General features: G+C 47.7%; 1 protein-coding gene across 1 annotated transcript; it reads right to left on the bottom strand.

Annotated features, from left to right (window-relative positions):
* Nucleotides 1-13,873: 13,873 nt before the first annotated feature.
* CCR8 (C-C motif chemokine receptor 8) lies at nucleotides 13,874-19,470 on the bottom strand. The gene is made up of 2 exons (XM_030329834.1): nucleotides 19,399-19,470; nucleotides 13,874-15,115 (listed from the first exon to the last, which is right to left on the bottom strand). The coding sequence occupies exon 2, from the start codon at nucleotides 15,083-15,085 to the stop codon at nucleotides 14,018-14,020; it is 1,068 nt and encodes a 355-aa protein (XP_030185694.1). The 5' UTR covers nucleotides 15,086-15,115; nucleotides 19,399-19,470; the 3' UTR covers nucleotides 13,874-14,017.
* Between the last annotated feature and the right edge of the window lie 2,596 nt (nucleotides 19,471-22,066).

The following is a 22,066-nucleotide window of genomic DNA, read 5'->3' as shown; positions in this document are numbered from 1 at the left end:
ATTAGCAGATGAGGAGGGTTTTGGAGCAATACTTAATGGCAGAACTTGGAGCAGTGAGTTAAAAAATAGAAGAAAAATATACGGTGAAAACATGGTGTGTGACCTGAGTTCCAGACAAGGTCACTGGGGCGCCTGGGTGGCTCAGGTGTTTGGGCGTCCGACTCTTGATTTCGGCTCAGGTCATGATCCCAGGGTCTTGAGATCAAGCCCCGCGTCGGGCTCTGCGCTAGGTGTGGAGTCTGCTTAAGATTCTCTCTCTTTCTCCCTCGGCCCCTCTCCCCAGCTCGTGCTCTCCCTCTCAAAAAATAAAAAAATAAAAAAATTCCAAAAACAAGGCCATTAACATCAGGCATAGCTTTCCTGACTTGTTTGCAGTCGGCAGAAGGTGATTTTTGCTTCTATGACCTAACATCCCCCAGTTACACAGTAAGTCTCCCAAACCCCATCTGGCCCCTTTTGCTGAGTTGGGTATTAAGATTTCATGATGCTTGGGGCACCTGGGTGGCTCAGTCAGTTGAGCGGCCGACTTCGGCTCGGGTCATGATCTCACGGTCCGTGAGTTCGAGCCCCGCGTCGGGCTCTGTGCCGACAGCTCGGAGCCTGGAGCCTGCTTCGGATTCTGTGTCTCCCTCTGTCTCTGCCCTTCCCCTGCTCATGCTCTGTGTCTGTCTCAAAAATAAATAAAAACATTTTTTTAAAAAAAATTTAAAAAAAGAAAAGATTTCATGATGTTTTCCCATCCCGGTGACTGTAGTCACTCTCTATCCAGGTTACATAACACCCTCTTAAAGTTTTATTCACAAGTTTTATTGACATCTGGAGTTTCCACCATCCAAGAAGGAAAAGGCTGGCATAAGCATGGGAAACTGGATGGGAGAGACAGAATCTGCTCCCAAGGCAGCTTTGGTTCCCTGCCCTCCAGGCCTGGAGGAGACGAGCCTTCCAGGGCCTTCCAGGGCCAGGCACCTGTGTCACTTCCTTGGGGACAAGGTCGCTGGAAGGGTGAAGAGTCCATAGTGAGTTGTCCCCCATGCTTCCGGGAAAACCAGCTCAGGGAGACTTTTCCTGTCTGCCTGGAGCCAGAGCTGTTTCTGGAAATGTCTAGATTCCCTTTACTGTCGTCAAGGCAACGAGCCCCCTTTTGCCCTTGGAAGCCGGGAGGGGGTCAAGAGGGGAGACATGATGCACGTGGCAGGCCACAGTCCCCTCCCCTCTGATGTGGAAAATATTGAGGTTAGGAGCCCACAGTCAAGAAAGAATTCTTTTTTTTTTTTTTTTTTTAATAAATTTCTTTAAATTCAAGTTAGTTCCCATACAGTGTGGTACTGGTTTCAGGAGTAGAATTTAGTGATTCATCTCTGACTTACAACACCCAGCGCTCATCCCAACAAGTGCCCTCCTTCATGCCCATCCCCCATTCAGCCCCTCCCCCCACCCTCCTCCCCTCCAGCAGCCCTCAGTTTGTTCTCTGTATCTAAGAGTCTCTTAGGGTCTGTCTCCCTCTCCGTTTTTTATCGTATCTTTCCTTCCCTTTCCCTATGTTGTGTGTCTTCAATTCCACATACTTCTTGAGACGCCTTCGGTGAGAAACGATGGTTTTACTAAAGCCCGGGGACAGGACTGGTGGGCAGAAAGAGAGGCGCTGGGATCACGAAGAACAGTTGCCTATAGACTTGAGAGTTGGGGGAGGCACAGACAAGGGGAAGTTTCCAGACAGGCTTTTCATAAGCTACAGAAGACCTAGGGGGTCCTGGAGGCCCAGTCAGCCTCGAGCCAAGGCTGTTCTTCCCCCTCGCAGAGCATTACCAGTCAAACAGTGAGGGGTTCCTGGAGAGACAAGCCTGCCTCGGCTGTTTGCCAGTGGGTTGCAGGTTATAAGGAAATGTAATGACATCTCCGTGTTTTTGCCTTTGTTCTTCACATCACCTTCCATCTTCTCGAGCCTCTTTACAGCCAGTGGCCTCCCAGAGAGGTGAACGGGTGTTACGATGGTTCCATGGCATAGCCCGTGGAGGCTCCTCTCCATTTGAGCGTCCCCTCCCATCCCAAACAGTCTGAAAGAACATTCTTCAGAATCTCCAAGGGCCCGGGGCTGCCCTCAGCAGTGGCGGAAATCATCCTCTGTGCCTGGTCTTGAAGATGGGCACAAACCCGCAGGGGGAGAAAAAGATTCTAATGGCTTTCCCAGAAGCTCTGGCAAAGAGAATGGTCCTGTTGCTGTCTCGGGCTTCGCCAAGAGGGAAAGACCTTTCTTCCTCCCGTGCCAGTGATAAAATTATGAACTGGGGTTTGTGAGCGAATGGCTATGAAAGAACTCTTAAAAAGAACTTTTTTAATGTTTATTTATTTCTGAGACAGAGAGACACAGAGCATGAGCGGGGCAGGGGCGGAAAGAGAGGGGGACACAGAATCCGAAGCAGGCTCCAGGCTCCGAGCTGTCAGCACAGAGCCCGATGTGGGACTCGAACTCACAAACCGTGAGATCATGACCTGAGCCGAAGTCGGTAGCTCAACCGACTGAGCCACCCAGGCGCCCCAAGAAAGAATTCTTGAGACGTCTTTGGTGCAAAAAGGTGATTTTATTTAGGCCTGGAGACAGGACCCGTGGGCAGAAAGAGCGGTGCTGGGGTTGTGAGGAGTGACTGATTACATGCTTGTAAGTCTGTGGAGGGCAGGGGGACAGAGATAGAGTTGGTTTCCAAGGACTTTCTGGATGCTGATAGCAGGATCTCACAGGGCCCCGAAGATTTAGCCATTGTTAAGATAAAGTTGCCCTTGGGGCGCCTGGGTGGCTCAGTCGGTTAGGCGTCCGGCTTCGGCTCAGGTCATGATCTTGCAGTCTGTGAGTTTGAGCCCCGCGTCGGGCTCTGGGCTGACAGCTCAGAGCCTGGAGCCTGTTTCCAATTCTGTGTCTCCCTCTCTCTGACCCTCCCCCGTTCTTGCTCTGTCTCTCTCTCTGTCTCATAAATAAATAAACATTAAAAAAAAATTTTAAAATAAAAGATAAAGTTGCCCTTAGTTTTTAATGACGTGGAAACATTAAGGCATTAAGGCAGCCATAGACTTCTTGAGGAGGGTCACACGCTGTGGGTCTCTGGCATCTTTCAGTGGGCTGCAAGCTATAAAGGGACTTAATTTAAGCCACAGTTTTCGGGCCTTTGTTTCCCTCATCGCCTGCAGCCTCACCACTGAGCGGAGGATGACCGGGCTAGGAGACAGAGCAATGCGGTACCGCTCTTCATGGGCTGGTCTCCGAGAAAGCAGTGAAACAGCAGGCTGTGTGTGTGTGTGTGTGTGTGTGTGTGTGTGCGTGGGGTGCCCCTGCAGAGTGGGAGTCCTGGGATTCTACTCCAAGGGCCGAGATACCAGGGGCCACGGAAGAAAGAAGCTGTAAAGCAAACCCAGGCTCTGTGGCATTCCGTGTGTAACCATCCCGTGGGAGCCACAAACCTCTCCCTCAACATTGCCACGAACCATTTCCCCGTCTTCTGCACCCATCAAGCCCCTCTTGCTTTCCTGCCATCTTCCCAGGGAGGAAACGGAAACTACACTTTGGCTACAAGTTCACAAACACAAGCACCTGGTTTCTCCCGGTCCCTGCCCAGCCTGAATTGCCCACAGGGGTGAGTGGGACCCACCCACACTTTGTGAACCGTCGAGTGGCCCTACCCACGCGTGGCGAGTTATCTCCGTCTTTGGCAGGACGGCCCTGTCAGTAAACAAGTATTCCCTGTGAGATGGTGAGTTTTACGGGTCAACCTGACTAGGGTTATAATTCCCAGTTATTCAGTCCTCACTAATCTAGGAGTTTCTGGGCAGGTAAATGTTCATCACACCTACGATCAGTGCACTGTAAGCAAAGGAGGTTATCTTCAATGATCCAAGTGGGCCTGAGGTAATCAGCTGGAAGCCTTGAGAACAGAACCAAGGCTGCCCTGAGGACGAAGCAATCCTGCCCCAGGACGATAGCTTTAGTTCCTCCCCAAAGTTCCCAGCCTTGATGGTCTGCCCCGTGGATTTGGGACTTACCAGCATCACCATTGCTTAAGCCGATTCCTTGAAATAAATCTATTCTATCCATCTATCTATGCACTGATATTATATATATAATAGCTATGTTGATTAATATATTAATATAGTATTTTATATGTGTGTATATCCACGTAAATACACATTTCTCTGGAGAACTCTGACCAATACACCTGGCTTCCCCTCCTTGCAGGACAGAGAGTGTGTCCTCCTCCTCCCCGTGTGTCCTTGAGACCCCACGGAGGGAGAGGGCTAGTATGCAGAGAGAGTGGCCTTTGGGAGCAGGCCAGGCCACCGGCATCCGATCCTGGCTGTGTCACCTGCTAGCTGTGTATTCACCGCAGCTTCCCCGTTTCTCAAATCGGAGATAAAAGTACCTACCTCCCAGGACTGCAGCAAAGATCAAATGAAATCACGTGTATGTAAGTGTTAAGTAAGAGGCTAATTAAACGTAGGGAATTATCATTTCAGTGGGGGCCCAGTAATTATTTGCAGACTTAGGTCGTTACAGGCACGTTGGCTGGTGTTCCCTAAGTCAGGGGTGGCCGAACATAGCTCATCAGCATCCCACGTAGATTGTTTATGTTTGAACCCATAACCCATCTTCAAGCCTGTCACCTTGTCCTTGGATGAAAAAGGAACATCTGAGATTGGCCCATGAGAAGAGCAAAAGTAGAAAGTCCTGGGGCACCTGGGTGGCTCAGTCAGTCAAGCGGCCGACTTCGGCTCAGGTCATGATCTCACGGTCCATGGGTTCCAGCCCCGCGTCGGGCTCTGTGCTGACAGCTCAGAGCCTAGAGACTGCTTCGGATTCCGTGTCTCCCTCTCTCTCTGCTCCTTCCCCATTCTTACTCGGTCTGTCTCTCCCTTTCTTAAAAATTAATAAACATTTTTTTTTTTTAAAGTAGAAGGTCCTCTTTGCAATCAGGATGGCTACACGAGCCCTTATTTTCCATCATAACCCATGGAATAACTCCACACCCACTCACTCCTCACTTGGACCCAGGCAAGGAAACAGACCTCTTGAAGGTGATGCTCATGGTTCCTGTAAAGACCGCATCGTGTGTCGTCATGAAAAACAGTGGTGCCAGGGTGGGTTAAGTGTCAGACTCTTGGTTGGGGTCAGGTCATGATCTCACAGTTCATGAGTTCGAGCCCTGCGTCGGGCTCCTCGCTGATAGTACGAAGCCTGCTTGGGTTTCTCTCTCTCCCTTTCTCTCTCTCTGCCCCTCCCTGCTTGTGCTCTCTGTCTCTCCTCTCTCTCTCTCTCTCTCTCTCTCTCTCTCTCTCTCTCTCTCAAACAAACAAAAAACACTGGCATCTATCACAGTGCCCAGATAATCCACTATGGATATCCTGCGGGGCCAGATGAGGGGAGAAAAGGAAAGAAATAGTCACCTGGGGTTTCACTTCGCACAGCCAAGTGCTGGTGAGGCGAAATGCTGGAGGTTCCCCGCCATCCGGGATCGGATTCTTGCCTCCCTCCTGCGCAGCCGAGAAGTGAGAGAAACACACATGCAAGACAGACAAGCGACTTCTGAAGCGAGTTGCACCTGCTTAGGAGGGAAGGAGCTGTTGGACGTGGCAGAAGGCTTTCACTCCACCGCCAGCCTCAACTCAAATTCTGCTGAATCCGGCTTTCCCTCCTGGGTGAGAGCCCCGACTCCGAATCCCACACTTGTAGCCACGTGCCCTCAGGCACGTGACCACCTGGGGCGTCTGCGTCTTCACCTGTAAGATGGGGAAAATGCAATATCTCCTCCTAAGAGTTTTCGTGAGCAATTAATGCAACCAAACTCCCGGTACCGGGTCTGGCACGCGCGAGGACTGAAGATGCGGACTTTTCGTCCTTATCACTTTTAAAATCCGCTGCATTTTCCACTGCTCTTTAGGAGGCTCGGGGATCAGAGATGAGGTCCCTAAATAGGGTGGGTCGCTGAGGGGGCAGGTGGAGTCACTCTTCTCCGGGGGGTCCATAGAATGGCGTTTATGTTCCTCTGGGCAGCAGTCACCGAGGACCTGCTGGGAGCAGCCACGGACTCACCAGCTAGCCTCGGGCCCCCTCCCTCCTCTTCGGCCAAGAAAAAGCCCATTCGAGCTGCCGGCTGGGAGGGTCCCCCGGCCTCACCCAGATGGGCCCTCCAGGAGGATCCCAGGCTCTCTCACAGGCAGACGCGCTTCTCTGAGTCACTGTGAAAGATGCCATCCTCCAAGCCGGGGTCTCCCCCTCTGTGACCCCGGGGAAAGAGGTGGGAGTCTCCCACCATTTGGACGAGAGAGGAGAGCTGGGACAGGGAGGGGACCTCAGGCCGGAGACTGACCCTCGGGGTGGTGCGTGTCTCCAGGGCAGAAGGCACCTGACCCAGAGGGGGTTCCTCAGGATACCCCACTGCCCTAGCTTCCCACCTGCACCTCTTGGAGTGGCCCCACACACCTCTGAGGGAGGGGAGCAGCTTCCAGGGAGGAGAAGAGGTCAGCTGCGTGAGGAGCGGACCGCCCACGAATTCTATCGACCGAGTAACACACACTAATGGGCAATGCACTGATTTGGGGCCGCTCCGGGGATTAGCCGATGAAAATCCTTCCCGTAAGATAAGCAAACCCGTCCCCTCCTCTGACTGCCAAGGTCTGAGATTTAGGTGGGATTTTTCCTCTACAGTGTCATCTCCAAGGGAAATGGGGAGGGTCTCGAAGACTTCATCCGAGCGATGACTTCTGATGACTTCATCATCTGATGACTTCATCAGATTGGGTGAAGCCTCCAGTCACTCATCCAACACCTGCAGTTGGGCTGCGAATCTCAGAGCAGGATTTCTCACGACAGGTTAGATGTATAAAATCAGAAGTCTCCCAGGGCCACCCGGGTGGCTCAGTCCGTTGAGCGTCTGACTTCAGCTCAGGTCGTGATCTTGCGTTTCCCGAGTTGGAGCCCCGCATCAGGCTCGCTGCTGTCCGCGTGGAGAGCCTGCTTAGGATCCTCTGTCTCCCTCTCTCTCCGCCCCTCCCCTGCTCACGCTCTCTAGCTCAAAAATGAATAAACGTGAACAACAACAACCAGATGTCATCCAGTGATGTCCTCCGTCCCTTCTAAGCTTCTGCCCTTTTCCATTTGTGCTCCTTCAACCCACTGGGGAAACCTCAGCTCAAACTGACCGCTAGGGGGGAGCGTGAGTGCCGTCCCCAGCAGGTTCTGGCTCCCGGCCTCTGGGACAGCAGGATATGTGGCTGGTGGTGTTATTCTCATTTCACAGACTTGAAAACTGATGCTCAGAGCAGTGAAGGGACAAGCAGCCAGGAGCACAGTGGAATAATGGGAAGGAGTTGTGGAGAATGAATTCAAACGCTGCACTATCATCTACTTGCTGGCAAAAGAGCCCCCCGCCCCCCCAACCCCGCAGGAGGGCAGGGAGGATTGGAGATCATTACCAGGCCTTTCCCCAGACTTAAGAGGCTGTCTGTCAGCGCGCCTGGGTGGCTCAGTCGGTTAAGCGTCCGACTTCAGCTCAGGTCACGATCTCGCGGTTTGTGAGTTCGAGCCCCGCGTCGGGCTCTGTGCTGACAGCTCGGAGCCTGGAGGCTGCTTCCGACTCTGTGTCTCCCTCTCTCTCTCTCAAAAATAAATAAACATTAAAAAAATTATGTATTTCTCTTGCCATCTGTGTAGGTAAAAAAGGGCATATGCATGTAACTGTGAGTCAATAACCCAGCCAGGAAAAAACAGCAACTGTGTAAGCACAGGGAGGACTGACGGGCACCAGTGAATAGGAACTCGAACCAGGTAGAAGATACCAAAAGGTGTTGCCATATCATGAATTATCCAGAATTCCTGGCAGGAGGGCTGGGCACTTGCCTCTGGTTTTCTCCTCTGTCTGCTAGAAAAGGGAGTCTCTGGTTGAGCCTCTGGTTGTAATGTGGCAGGAAGGAGGCATAATAAAGCGGGTGGCCGGCCAAGGTGGGCCATCTCAGGAGTGAAGCCTGGAGGACCTGGGGGAGCAGGACAGGGAAGAGGCAGGCAGAAGACTGTGTGTGTCTTTGAATCGTGTACCAGCCGTCTCACCAGGAGCCTCGAGGTTTAACCGGGCCGCAAGTTCCCATGTGCAGGTAGGCATCCTTCCAACATGCAGATCTGACCATGGCCCTGTCCTACCCATGACTCTTCTGGATAAAGCCCGAATTCTTTAACACGACAGCTCAGTCCCCGGGCTTGCTTTCCGATCGGCTCCCCTGCCGCCCTTCCCTACCACGAAGCATTTCTGCTTCTGCAGTCCTGGGAACCTGACATGGTCTCTCTCATCTCCGGACGTTGGTACTTGCTCTGCCTGGTGAAAACAGGCGCAAGTATTAAATACAGGCATGAATTAACGAGTCAGACCCGGATAGCATCAGGCGCAGTCTGCCCCCTTTTCTTGGACTTTTCGGGTTTCCAGCAGTCACTTGCGGTCCAGTGTAAGGATTATTCCCTCCCCAATGCCGGCTGGAGCCCCACCATGATGGAGCTTTATAACGAACTCATGGAGAAGACAGTGGGTGGGTCATGGACAAGGCTATCGGGGTCCTGGTGCTTTGTGCAGTATCTTAAAGGGCGGACCTTGGTAGGACTGCTAACACTGTCCTAGTAAGTTAGAACCCCTATATCAAGATCACTTACCCTGGGCTGGAAGAGGGGCTCTAATAATGCAGAACTGTTGGCAAAACTTAGCTTATGTGTGGGCATTTTCCTCAAGGTGCTCTGTGCCCCAGAAAATCTCCCACCTCTCTGGTGTGGCTTGCATTAGCCTGAGAGTCAGGTACAAGGCAGTCTGAACATGATGATCCTAGACTCACATGGTGTTAGGCTAGGAAAGGACCTTGGCGGCCACCTGGTTCAACTTGCTCATTTTACAGGTGAGAACAGTAAGGCCTTGAGGGGAGACACAGTGAGGTTTGGGCAGAGCCTACACTAGCATCAGGAATCCTGCCTCCTGGTTCCATGCTCTCTCTTTGCCGTGTGCAGTCACTCCTGCAGTCTCCTTATACCCACCCACTGAATCCTGTAGACCAGACAGGTGCAGCACAAGTGAGGAAGTGGGAAGGGGCAGTGCCTTCACCCTGGCACAGCCAGCCAGGGTCACCAGGGTGATGATCAACAGTGACCAGGAAGAGAGCAAAAAACTTCAGCATCTGTGTATGAGGACCAGGGGTCCTCACCTCGTCTTGTTTCAGGAACCCACTCCTTTATTCATGGAACAAATGTATATATTTTGAGTTCATTTATTTTGAGAGAGAGATAGTACAAACAGGGGAGGGGCAGAGAGAGAGAGAGAGGGAGAGAGAGAACCCCAAGCAGGCTCCACACTGTCAGCACAGAGCCTGACTCGGGGCTCACACCCACGAGGCCTCGAGATCGTGACCTGAGCCGAAACCAAGAGTCGGGCGCGTAACCGATTGAGCCACCCCGGTGCCCCTCATTCAACAAATATCAATCAAACACGTATAATCACACTTACTGGCATCAATGTAAGAAATCACTCTAGGAAAAGAGGACTTACGAAGCACTGGGATGACAGTATGATGAAAGTTCTACAAAGACACAGACTACCAGGAAATTGCTGCTCGGTTCTAATTCAACTGGAATTTCAGGGTCTGGACATTCAGAATGAGGAGCTAGTCTTTGGTTATTAGCGACCTAACATAGTAACAGAACTCACGGGATGTCCAAAATAAAGTAAATTTGTGTCTACACCAGGAGAAAGAAGGACAGTTCTCATGTTTTTCAGAAGTTACACGCTTTGGAGGAGCAGTGTGGCTATCCTCAGCACAGATTTAAACATTTCAAGATAAAGCTGTCCGGACGCTTTCCTAAAACGAGTAGGCTGCCCTCCAGGCATATATTTGCAATATGGTCAATATAATGGGTGTCAATTTTGCCGAATGAGCCACCTGTAATTGAAATTATGTTGTTAACTTGGAAAAGAAAAGGAAAAAAAAATTGCTCTGAAATCGGAAATCAACGTTTGGTATACTTTTAATATGTATTGCAGAATATTCTATCTGAAGGATATTTTTTAGATTTTATACGTATTAGGCACCCTCATGGTACTAAAACCCTGTCTGTAGAGAGAGGAAAAGAAACAAAACCCCAAATAATTTCTGTTTACAAGAGAGAAACTAAGTATAAGCAAATAGTTTGAAGGAAAAGAGAACACACACGGTAATTAAAAGAAAGCTGCTATGACTGTATTAATGCTGAGCATCGCAGACTTTCAGTCAAGGAGTATTGTTGGAGGAAAAGACACATTTAATGATGACAAAAGAGGGCGCCTGGCTGGCTCCGTAGGAAGGAGCACATGATTCTTGATCTTGGGGGTCGTGAGTTAGAGCCCCACCTTGGGTGTAGAGATTATAAGTAAATAAACAAACAAACAAATAAACTCTTTTAAAAAGGTTAAAAAAAAGTCAATTCAATAGAAAAATGTATAAATCTGGGCACTTGGGTGACTCAAGTCTGTTGAGCGTCAGACTCTTGATTTCAGCTCATATCATGATCCCAGGGTCAAGGGATCAATCCCTGCTTAAGATTCTCTCGCTCTCGCTCTCTCTTCCTCTGCCCCCCTCCACCTCTCCCGTGCTCGTGCTGTCTCTAAAATAAAAAAAAAAAAAAAAAAAAAGACTTAAGAAAGGTATACAGATCTTCTATTTGTGTGCACCGAATAACATAGCTTCAAGATATATGCAGCAATACTAAACAGGATTAAAATGAAAAATACACTGGCAATCACAGTTAGAGATTTTAGTGTACCTTTCACAGTGACTCGTAGAACAAGCAAACAGAAAATCTCAGAATGGAGACTTGACCAATCTGATTAACCAGCTCCAGGCAACAACCACACAATATACTCATTCTTTTCACATGTACGTAGCACATTTACGTAATAAACCACGTTCTGAGTCACAAAACAATTTGCAATAAATTTCAGAAAAGAAGCATCTGGCAGCGCAGTCGGTTCAGTGTCAGACTCTTGATTTCGGCTAGGTCCTGATTCCCAGAGTCGTGGGATCCAGCCCTGTGCCGCCTCTACAGGGAAGCCTGCCTGGATTCTCTCTCTCTCTCCCTCTGCCCCTCCCACTCTTGTGCGTGCTCTCTCTCTCAAAATAAATAAACTTTAAAAGATTTTTCAGGGTGGCTCGGTCGGTTGGGCGTCCGACTTCGGCTCAGGTCCTGATCTCGCAGTCGGTGAGTTCGAGCCCCGCGTCGGACTCTGTGCTGACAGCTCAGAGCCTGGAGCCTGTTTCGGATTCTGTGTCTCCCTCTCTCTGATTCTCCCCCGTTCATGCTCTGTCTCTGCCTGTCTCAAAAATAAACAAACGTTAAAAAAAAATTTTTTTTAATAAAAAAATAATAAAATTTTCAAAAACCCAAATGTACACCTATGTATTCTGGAGTCAAACTAGAAACTAAAGCATAAAGAAATCCCTGTGTGTTTGGAAATTTTCAATTAATTTTTTAAAGTTTGTGTATTTATTTTGAGAAAGAGAGAGAGAGCGCGCACTTGGGAGTAGGAGAGGGGCAGAGAGAGGGAGAGGGAGAATCCCAAGCAGGCTCCTCGCTAACAGGATGGAGCCTGATGGGGAGGTGGGGCTCTATCCCACCAACCATGAGATCATGACCCGAGCCAAAATGAGGCGTTGGAGGCTCAACTGACTGGGCCACCCAGGAGCCCCTAAATTCATTTCTGAACAACTCATAATAAAAGGAATTCACAGTGGAAAGTGGAAAATAATTTAAATTGAAAATCAGTGAAAATCTGTTGTATGAAAATGTGTGGGATGCAGTGTAAGTGGTGCTGAGAGGAAATTTTATAGCTTTAATGGTATCTTTCAAAACTGAACAAAGGTTGGAGCACTTGGGTGGCCCAGTCGGTTAAGTGTCCAAGTCTTGATTTTGGCTCAGTCGGGCTCCGTGCTTGGTGTGGAGCCTGCTTAAGAGCCTCTCTCTCTCTCCCTCTGCCCCTCTCCCCCACTTGCGCTCTCTCTTCTCTCTCTCTTGCAAAAAGAAAAAAAAAAAGAACAAAGGTTGATAATCAGTAATCTACGTTCCATTTCAAAAAGCTGGAATAAAATAGAAATCAAGCCTAAGGAAAGCAGGTAAGATAAAGCGAAGAGTAGAAATCAGTGTAAACACAAAACCAGAAGGTCAACAAAGCCAAAACCTGGCTCTTTGAAAAGATTGATAAAATTGATAAACCTCATAAGACTGATCAGGAAAAAAAAAAAAAAGAGGGAAAATACAAACTGCCGATAATAGGAATGAAAAAAGAAAAGGACATTATTTCATATTCTCATGTATTAAAAATACTGTAAGAAGATATTAGGTACAACTACATGCTAATTTGACAATTTAAACTGGGAAAATGCCTTAAAAAGCAAAACTTTCCGGAACTGAGACCAAGCAAAAACAGAAAATCTGAATAAACTTTACCTGCCGAAGAGACCGAACGCATCATGTGAGATCTTCCTACAGAGAAATTGCAGATGATCTCACGAATGGGCCTCGCCAAGCAAACCTTGAAGGGGGACATCATGCCCAATATTCTACACAAACTCTTTCAGAGAGTAGTGGAAAAAGGAGCACTTCCCCACACATCTTTTGGAGGCCACATCTGACCAGGACATTTTTTTTTTATTAAAGCATAATTAACATACGGTGTCATATTAGATTCAAGCGTACCATATAATAATTCAAGAGTTCTATACATTACTCAGTGCTCATCATGAAAAGTGTAGTCACCACCTGTCACGAAACAATGCTACCGACTGTATTTCCTGGGCTGTGCTTTTCATCTCCAGAACTTGTTGATTTCACAACTGGAGGTTTTTACCCCTTAATCCTCTTTATCTGTTTCTTTCACCCATCCACTCACCCACCGACCTCTCCTCTGACCGCCATCGGTTTGTTCTCTGTATTTAAGAATCTGGTTTTGTTTGTTTGTTTGTTTGTGTCTTTTTTCTTTGTTCATTTGTTCTGTTTCTTAAATGCCACATATGAGTGAAATCACATGGTATTTGTTTTTCTATCTCTGACTTATTTCACTTAGCATAATACCTCTAGGTCCATCCATGTTGTTGTAGATCAGACCAGGATATTTTATTTTATTTTATTTTGAGAGAATGCATGCACACGGCAGGGGAGGGGTAGCCAGAGAGGGAGAGAGAGAATCCCAAGCAGGCTCCACACTCAGCACAGAGCCCGACTCAGGGCTCGATCTCACAAACTGTGAGATAATGATCTGAGCTGAAAACAAGAGTTGGAGGCTCAACCAACCGAGCTACCCAGGCGCCCCACGACCAGGACATTTTATAAGGAAAATTATAGGGCAATATTTCTTATGAACACAGATACAAAAATCCTGAGAATCCAATGATTTATTACAAGGATCATGACCAAGAGGTCATTTTTTCCAGGTAAAATGCAGGTTGATTTAAGATAAGCAAATCAAACAATGTAGTTCACCAAATTAGCAGAATAATAGAGGAAAACTATACGTTCACCTTAATAGATAAGAAAAAGCATTTGATAAAACTTATATGGATATATATCAAAAGCATTTGATAAAACTTAAATGGACAGACTCAACAAAAACTAAGGAAAAAATCCCAAAGTTAACATTATACTTAAAAAAAAATTTTTTTTAATGTTTATTTATTTTTGAGAAAGAGACAGAGTGTGAGTGGGGGAGGCGCAGAGCGAGAGGGAGACACAGAATCCGAAGCAGGCTCCAGGCTCCGAGCTGTCGGCACAGAGCCCGACGCGGGGCTCGAACTCATGAACCGTGAGATCACGACCTGAGTCGAAGCCAGACACTCAACCTACTGCGCCGCCCAGGCGTCCCCGTAACCCCGGTTCTCAGAGTCTCCCTTCGCATAGCCTCAGACTCTAGCTTGAAATCACTTGTGTCCCCTAAAGGAAGAGCAGGGAGGAAGGCAGAGGCCTGCTTCCGGGCCCCCCCCCTCACAAAATGTAGTCTATGCTGGAGGATCGCAGGGGGTTCTGGCAAGAGGAGGAGGACCTGTCCCAGCCCTCCCTGGGGCTTTGTCTTCCTGCGTAGAGGAGGATGTGGCCGCGGCTCTTCTGGAATATTTCTGAGAGGTGTTTCTTGAACTTCTCGCCCGTGAACGCGTAGATCACAGGGTTCACGCAGCAGTGAGTGAAGGAGATGGTTTCTGTGACGTGGGTGGCATAAATGAGCCGCTGGCTCAGGACACATCCGTCCAAGACCTTCATGTTGAACAGGGACGTGAGGAAGAGGACCACATTGAACGGGACCCAGAAGAGCAGAGAAGCGACCACGACAACGAGCACCAGCTTGATGGCCTTGGCCTTGTTGCGGTTTTGGCAACTCCTCAGTTGGCGCAGAATGCTCACGTAGCAGAAGATAAGGACGGTGAATGGGACCAGCAGACCTAAGACGTTAATCTCAAAGTGGATGAAGATCTTCCACTTCAGAGTCTGCTGACCGTAAGACGAGTAGCACTGTAGAACGCCGTCTTCGGAGGCCACTTGGTACAATCCCAGTAGCGGGCTGGTGACCACGATGGCGATCAGCCACATGAGCAGACTCAGGGCTGTGCCCATTCTGGCCGTCCTCACTGTCATGGCGTGCACGGCGTGGACCACTGCCAGGTACCTGTCCACGCTCATGAGGGTGATGAAGAACATGCTGCTGAAGAAGCCGATGTAATAAAAACCGGAGACCAGCTTGCACATTGCGGTCCCAAACACCCACTGGTCCAGCTGATAGTGGGTCTGGAAGGGGAAGGAGAAGACAAAAAGCAGGTCCGACAGGGCCAGGTTCAAGAGGTATATGTCTGTGATGCTCCTCAGCCTCTTGCAGGCGACGAGGACCAGGATGACCAGGCTGTTCCCCAGGAGACTGAATACAAACAAGACACAGTAGAAGATGGCAAGTAACAACTTGTTATCTCTTTGGATAAGTTCCCCGTCGCAGGGGCTTGACGAGAAATCGGGATAGTAGTCGTCAGTTACTGTTGTCACGTTGGGCTCCAGGGTGTAATCCATCGAGGCGGGAGGACCAGGTCAAAGAGGCACCTAAGAGAGATTCGTTCCTTAGAAATATTTTTATTTAAAAAATACAGTCTGAATTGTAACCATCCCTACCCCTGCCCCATTCATATGTTGAAGCCCCGAAGTCCTGTTACGGACTGAACATTTGTGTCCTCCCCAAATGCATATGTTGAAGCCCTACCCCACCTTGTGATGGTATTAAGCAGTGGGTTCTCTGGGAAGTAACTGGATTAAATGAGGTCGTGAGGGTAGAGCCCTGGTGAATGGCATGAATGCCCTTCTAAGAATCACGAGCCCGCTTGCTTCTCTCTGCTCTCGGCCATGAGATACAAGGAGGAGTTGGCTGTCCGCAGCCTGGAAGAGGGTTCATCACCTGAGTTTGCGTTTCCCAGCCTCTAGAACGGTGAGAAACAAATTCCTGTTGTTTATAAACCACCCCTCTATGGTTTCCTGTTATAACAGCCCCGAACTGGCCAAGACACCACCAATGTCATCTTTGGAGAGAGGTGAGCTGAAGGAGTCGTTAAAGAGGAATGAGAGTCTGAAGATCTGGAAAACTCTCAGCCCGTCCATAGGGCAAAAACGAGGAATTGTTTCTGGAGAGCACGCCTCAGGTGTGGCTGGGCAATCACCCCACACAGAGATCACCCGCAGAGTCAACCAGCCGTTTCACCAGCAGCCAGGGGTAGAGACCCTGCTAGTTTGGACAAAAGCTGCAGAGACAGAGCAAAAGAAAACCAACCCCCTTGGGCTTCTAAGATTCTACGAGATAGGACAAGAGAGCCATGTGCCTGCGAGTACATTTTATCCTTCAAGGAAAGGGAGGGACGTCCCTGAAGATGGAGAAGTCATCAGGCCACCTGCCCCGATGGAGGGCCAGGGCTGTTTGGAGGCCAACCCCGCCCAGTGCCATGGGGGAGGGTGAGGCCACAGCCTGGGGCCCTCAGATGACGCTGCCACCTGGTGGGCGGGGAGGGCAGAGCGCCCAAAGGAGATTATTCTTGAGCCTTACAACTTTTGGGCTTGCCTGGGACCCACCATCTCGCTCTTCTTTCTGATTTGTTCCCTGTGGAATGGGACCGTCTGTCCTAGGCCTGTCCCACCGCTGCCTTTTAGAAGCTCATAACTTGTCTGGTTTCATAGGTTCACAGCGGGACAGGAATTTTGTCCCAGGATGAATCACACCCCACGTCTCTCCCATACCTGATCTGGAAGATATCCAGGTAAGACTTTGGATCTAGAAATGAGGCTGGAATGGGGTAAGGCTTTGGGAGCTGTTGGAGTGGAGTGACTGTATTCTGTGCGTGAGAAGGACATGAATTTTGGGAAGCCAGAGGGCAGGGTGTTAAGGGCTGACTCGTAACCCCATATGTCGAAGCCCTAATTCCCTCTGTGATGATATTTGGAGACAGGGCTTCAGGAGGTAAGTAAGGTTAAATGATGTTGTAAGGGTCAGGTCCTGATCTGTTTGCACTGGTGACCTTATAAGAAGAGGAAGAAAGACCTCTCTCTTCTTCAGTTCATGCCCAGGGAGAAGGTCATACATGAGGACACACAGAAGGTTGGCTGTTTGCAAGCCAGGAAGGGGCTTTTACCAGGAACTCAATATGTCAGCACCTTGACCTTAGACTTAGGTCCTCCAGAACAGTGAGGAAATAAATTTCTGCCATTCGAGCCACCCCGGACTGTGCTATATTGTTACGGCAGGCCAAAACGACTTGGGAGCTGTCAATATTTTCTGTCCAAATTTTCTGTAAACCTAAAGCTTCTCTAAAAAATAAGGTCTATTAACATGTTTTAAAAATTGAAAACTGCCTCAGCTGACCAATACGGGGGTGGGGATTAGCTGGGCTCAGAAATGCCAAATTTTATGAAGACAATTTAAGTACCTATCATGCCGCCACCCAGAATGAGCAATTGCTAACATATTGCCAGGTTTCCTTTTGGTTCTTTTTTTTTTTTCTTTCTCCTTCCTTCCTTCTTTCCTTCCTTCCTTCCTTCTTTCCTTCCTTCTTTCCTTCTTTCTTTCCTTCCTTCCTTCCTTCCTTCCTTCCTTCTTTCTTTCCTTCCTTCCTTCCTTTCCTTCCTTCCTTCCTTCGTTCCTTCCTTCTTCTTCCTTCTTTCCTTTCTTCCTTCCTTCCTTCCTTCTTTCCTTCTTTCTTTCCTTCCTTCCTTCCTTCCTTCCTTCCTTCCTTCCTTCTTTCCTTCCTTCTTTCCCTTCTTTCCTTCCTTCCTTCCTTCCTTCTTCTTTCCTTCCTTCCTTCCTGTCGTTCCTTCCTTCTTTCCTTCCTTCCTTCGTTCCTTCCTTCTTTCCTTCCTTCCTTCCTTCTTTCCTTCCTTCGTTCCTTCCTTCTTTCCTTCCTTCCTTCGTTCCTTCCTTCTTTCCTTCTTTCCTTCCTTCTTTCCTTCCTTCTTTCCTTCTTTCCTTCCTTCCTTCTTTCCTTCCTTCTTTCCTTCCTTCCTTCCTTCCTTCCTACCTTCCTTCCTTCTTTCCTTCCTTCCTTCCTTCTTTCCTTCCTTCCTTCCTTCGTTCCTTCCTTCTTTCCTTCCTTCCTTCCTTCTTCCTTCCTTCCTTCCTTCCTTCCTTCCTTCCTTCCTTCCTTCCTTCCTTCCTTCCTTCCTTCCTTCCTTCCTTCTTCCTCCCTCCCTTCCTTCCAGGCTGCCTGCCTAATGCAATAGAGATGAAACTAAAGCTCCCTTTAACTGCACAACGAGTCTCCACACCCTGGGGGCAATTACTGAAACCAGTATGGTGTGGTTCATTCTGAATAGTTTCCCCCTGTACTTTTACAGACTTAAATGCACCCATAAATAATATATAATATTGTTTTGTGCTCCCTGTTGACTTACACAAATGGTGTCCTGTCTCTCATTACCTATCTTTCTTTTCTTCTCCCAGCTCTGTTGTTCTAGAAAAGTAGCCATGCTATTCTAAAAAGTTCAGTTCCTTCTGTTTACTGCTTTTATAAGCACCATACGTAACTATTTTAAAAGTTCAACAGAAAAAGATCATCGAAACCATACCGGCCACAGAAATTACTAATATTTCTAAGAATAAATGTGATAAAAACTGCAATTCAGTTATGTAAAATATTGTAAAATTTTGTTGAAGGGTAACAAAGAAGACATGATTAAAAGGGAAACGTATGCTCTGTTTATGCGAGGGAAGACCCAACAATGAAAACATGATAATTCTCAGCCTGATAGATACATTCAAGGAACTCTCAATTTAGACATTATCTTTCCAAGGTGTTTGGCTGCGGAATATTCAGACCCCCCTGTCCACTAGGCCACCTTTCTGTAATTTGAAATGCTAACCAAGGTAGCCATTTTTAAAGATATTAATTTCATTTAAGTATGTACCCCCAAATAAATTTAAAAAATACTTTCTGAAGTATGAGGGTGGGCCTTTTTTGTTGTGGCTAGTGTCTCTCAAAGTAACAGTCTCTCCTCCTACATCTTCCTTCCTACTTGTCTTGCAGTTATTTAAAAAAAAAATTATTTTTTCAGTTTGCCATCCTTCTGTTCTGCTCTCTGAATATCCTAGAGTAAGAGGGGGCCTCAACTCATTCCTTCCCCAGGTCCTTCCTGCTGACCCCCCAATCCACACTTCCCCCACGCTCTCTCATCGGTAAAATCCAAGCGAAGTTTTAAGAATGTCCACCGTTTATCACAGGGGGCCAGGCATTTCAGACGCATGACTTCATTTATTTCTCTTGAATCCCTGTGAAACAGGCACTCAGACCTCCTTTCTGTTTCTGGAGTTCGGGTTGTACCTGAATCTCAGAGAGCGTCAGTCCATTGACTAACGTCACAGAGAGGAAGACCATAGAGCCAGGCCTCAAAAATGCATCTCCTCCAAACCCTTCATCTCTTCCATATCTATTTTGTGGGGAGAGTAAAAACACTCCAGTCTTTTAGAGTTCAGGCCACCTGACTTCCAAGTTCTAGACTATTTTGTACCCGAGTGATGGTTGTCTGACACAAGCCTTGTAGCCAGCAAAATTACAGCCTCCTCCCAGATGCCTGGTGGTGAGAGGTATTTTCTTATCTACCTTCCCACTCTTTTGACTCCCTCCTACTGTCCTGCAGAGAAAATGGCATGGCTTGCTTCCCTCAGTCAGAGCCAGGGGCAGCCGCTAAGACATCTGCAGGTTTGCGGACTCAGGACACGCAACGATGAAAAAACGACTCACCTCCCGTGCCCAGCTTCTGAAAGCTTGGCCCTCCCTTTGCTTTTCTCCCAAGGACATAAAAGAGTCCTTGCCTAATATCCTTCTTCCCCGGGGATGTTTATTAATACATACCTTAATTTGAGCCTTTGTTCTGGAGACTTCAGTGCTGCTATTTCCTTCTTTGCAGAACCTGCCTCGTGTGTGTGCAGCTCAGTGAACAAGAGCTCCTCTGGAGGAAGGTGTCTTATCTATCTGTGGTGAGTGGCAGAATAGGGGTGGACCTACCATCCCAACAGTGACTTAAAAAGATCTCACCCAAGGACACATAAGAGCTGACAGATTAGCATATGAAAATATGCTCAACACCTTATGTCATTAGGGAGTGGGAAATTAGAACAGCAGTGAGGTAGCCCTCCATAATTATTAGAATGGCTAAAATCCCAAACACTGACAACACCAAATGCTAGAGAAGATGCGGAGGAATTCTCATTTATTGCTGGGGGGAATGCAAAATGGTCCTGCCACGTGGGAAGATGGTTCGACAACTTTTTAGAAGGTTGGCAATTTTTCATGAAGCTAGAATAGGTTTATCATATCATCCAGTAATCGGGTTCCTGGGTATTTACCCACATGAGCTGAAAACATATCCTCCCCCCCAGAACCTGAGCATATGAATTTATAGCAGCTTTATTTCATAACTGCCAAAAGTTGGAAGCCACCAAGATGTCCTTCAATTGAGGAATGGATAAAAGCTGTGGTAATGTGCACGACGGAATATTATTCCGTGATTAAAAAAAAAAAAAAAGAACTATCAGGCCACACACACACAAAGACACCTCATGCATATATTGCTACGTGAAAGAAACTCATCTGAAAAGGCTACATCTGAAATGATTCCGACTAGGTGACATTCTGGCGAAGGCAAAACTGTAGAGACCGTAAAAAAAGATAGGCAGTTTTCAGGGGCTCCCGGGGAGGGGGGCAAAAAGGTGAAGCGCAGGACATTTTTAGGGGGGTGAAACTATTTTCTATGAAACTGTAGTGGTGGATACATGTCCTTATGCATTTGTCAAAAACCAGAGACAGTACAACTCAGAGTGAGCCCTGACATAAACCATGGACTTCGGGTGATAACAATCTATCGATGCTGACATAATCAGTTATAACAAATGTACCAATCCTAATGCAAGATGTGAATAATAGAAGAAAGCGTGCAGGGTGGGCAGGTGGTATTATGGACTGAATTATGTCCCCCCCAAATTCAAGTGCCGACGCCCTCACCCCCAGCGTGATAGGATTTGCCTTTAGAGATGCAACTAAAGTCAAATTAGGTCACAAGGGTGGGCCTCTGATCTGGTAAGACTGGTGTTCCTATAAGAAGACGAAGATGAGCACTTGGCCGTCAGTCAGTAGAGCACGCGACCTTGATCTTAGGGTCAAGGGTTCTGCCCCTTCCCTTCTGGCTCTTGCTCGCTCCCTAAAAACTGAATAAATAAATAAATAAATAAATAAATAAATAAATAAAATGAGATGGCAATTTTATCATTCTTTTGAAGTTGTATAATTTCTACCTGCACCTGCTTTCCTTCACAGCATATAGCACGCACAAGTGTGGTAGGTACGTGCGTGTATATGCATATATATTGGAATTTCAGTGGTAGCAGAGACAATTTCTGAGAGTCATTCCATTGCTTCCATGCTGTACGTTGAAAATATGATCATGATTGAGTGTTCCCTCTTTTCATCCTACGGTGAGCAGAGTAATAATGTGATGGCCATGTTGCTTATGTCTGTCAACATCCTTTCTTTAGACGTATCTTTAGATCAAGGGACATCCGTCTAACTCCCATTCCGTGCATTCCCGGTTGGGCTGCCAAGCCCACCGATGCAACGCACACACACATGTACACACACCAGTACAAGGACGGATGGCTCCTTGACTCAGGTCTGGTCAAGGAAGATGTTTCACTTTCCCATCCACAGTCATGATTTATTTACAGACTCTCACATCTTGAGCCCCGTGTGGAAACAAGAACATCTTTGAAGGATGAAACCGAGCAGGGGAAATTAGAACCAAGAAACAGAGAAAATACATAATTCTGATGAAATTGTTTGTGCTCCTGGAATGACAGTTGTGTGATTCATTAGTGTCCACACACACACACCCCCAGCACCACCCTTTTACGCATCGGCTAGTTTCCAGGGGGGTTTCTGGCACAACTAAAAGTGTAGATACTGATTCAATAGCTCTGGTTATTGAGTGCCTTTTATGTGCCAGTTCCTTTGCACATTTCATCCTCATTAGGTCTCATAAAGATTATGCACAAGAGTTATTCTCTCAGTTATTCCTCGGTTTGAGGAAACTGAAGCTCAGAGAACTGAGGCGATGTAGCAGTGGTCACCCAAGTAGTTAACGGAAGGCTAGTCTTGAAATTCAGGTCCAAGGGATTACAAAGCCTGAACCTTTAATTTCATCATCTTGAAAGTGGCAAATGTCAGAGCCCTTGGGTTCTGGCCTGTGTTGCTGGGTCAAAACTGAGCTTTAGGCTTTCAAAGTAAACTCTTTCAAACAGCAAGCCTTTTGAGGCTCACCTTCAAGCAATTTCCCCTGGCCCAAGGGAGTGAACAGGTCCCCAGATGTTGGGAGGGAGCTATAGAAGTTCTAGACACTCCCCACCTACAATTCATGCAAGGACGCAGTAGATTCCTCACATTCGTGGTCCCAGTGTTTTATGGGGCAAGCAGAGACCTGAAGGCACATGCTCATTCTTGTAACTCTCTATTACCATGAAAATATGCC

This window comes from Lynx canadensis, chromosome C2 (assembly GCF_007474595.2).
Source record: "Lynx canadensis isolate LIC74 chromosome C2, mLynCan4.pri.v2, whole genome shotgun sequence".
In the NCBI taxonomy this organism is placed as follows: domain Eukaryota; kingdom Metazoa; phylum Chordata; class Mammalia; order Carnivora; family Felidae; genus Lynx; species Lynx canadensis.
Note: the sequence above shows the minus strand (reverse complement) of the source record. Positions and strands in the feature narration are given on the sequence as shown.